This window comes from Phalaenopsis equestris, unplaced genomic scaffold (genome assembly GCF_001263595.1).
Source record: "Phalaenopsis equestris unplaced genomic scaffold, ASM126359v1 Scaffold185100, whole genome shotgun sequence".
In the NCBI taxonomy this organism is placed as follows: domain Eukaryota; kingdom Viridiplantae; phylum Streptophyta; class Magnoliopsida; order Asparagales; family Orchidaceae; genus Phalaenopsis; species Phalaenopsis equestris.
This window is the reverse complement of record NW_018205049.1, coordinates 1-621: the sequence shown is the minus strand read 5'-3', so window position 1 is coordinate 621 and position 621 is coordinate 1. Positions and strand designations below refer to the sequence as shown.

At 40.7% G+C, this 621-nt stretch overlaps 1 protein-coding gene across 1 annotated transcript; it reads left to right on the top strand.

Annotated features, from left to right (window-relative positions):
• Nucleotides 1-3: 3 nt before the first annotated feature.
• Nucleotides 4-598, top strand: LOC110034363 (G-type lectin S-receptor-like serine/threonine-protein kinase At2g19130; the record flags this gene model as incomplete). Its single annotated transcript, XM_020738634.1, is given in 2 exon segments — nucleotides 4-169; nucleotides 172-598. Coding segments are annotated over 2 exon segments (593 nt in total), but the record flags the coding sequence as incomplete, so codon positions are not given.
• Between the last annotated feature and the right edge of the window lie 23 nt (nucleotides 599-621).

The following is a 621-nucleotide window of genomic DNA, read 5'->3' as shown; positions in this document are numbered from 1 at the left end:
GCCGTCAAGAAACTTGAAGATGCAAGGCAGGGAGAAAAGCAATTTTGCTCTGAAGTTTGCACTCTTGGCACAATTCAACATGTCAATCTGGTAAGACTTCATGGTTTCTGCTCTGAGGGTAGCAAAAAGCTTATTTTTGATGAGCACATGCCAAGAGGCTCTCTTGAATCCAGCTTTTCGGTGATAGCTTCACTAAGCTAAATAGGGAGCTAAGGTTCCAGATCATTTTAGGAACAACAAGAGGATTGGCTTACCTTCACGAGGAGTGCAAGGAACACATAGTTCACTGTGACGTAAAACCTGATAATGTGCTACTGGATGTGGATTATAAACCCAAAGTTTCAGAATTTTGAATGTCCATGCTTATTGGAAGAGAGTTCAGTAAGGTTTTGACGATAATGAGAGGCATTGTAGGCTATCTTGAACTAGAATGGATTGCAGGGCTATTAATCGTGCCGAAGGTTGATGTGTATAGCTATGGAATGAAGATCTTTGAGGTGGTTTATGGTAAGAGAAACAACATGCATTCTAACGAGGGAAGCCTGGCATTCTATTCTTCATTGGCTGCAAAAATGGTTTTGGAAGGAGACATTAAGAGGTTATTAGATAAGAGATTGGAAG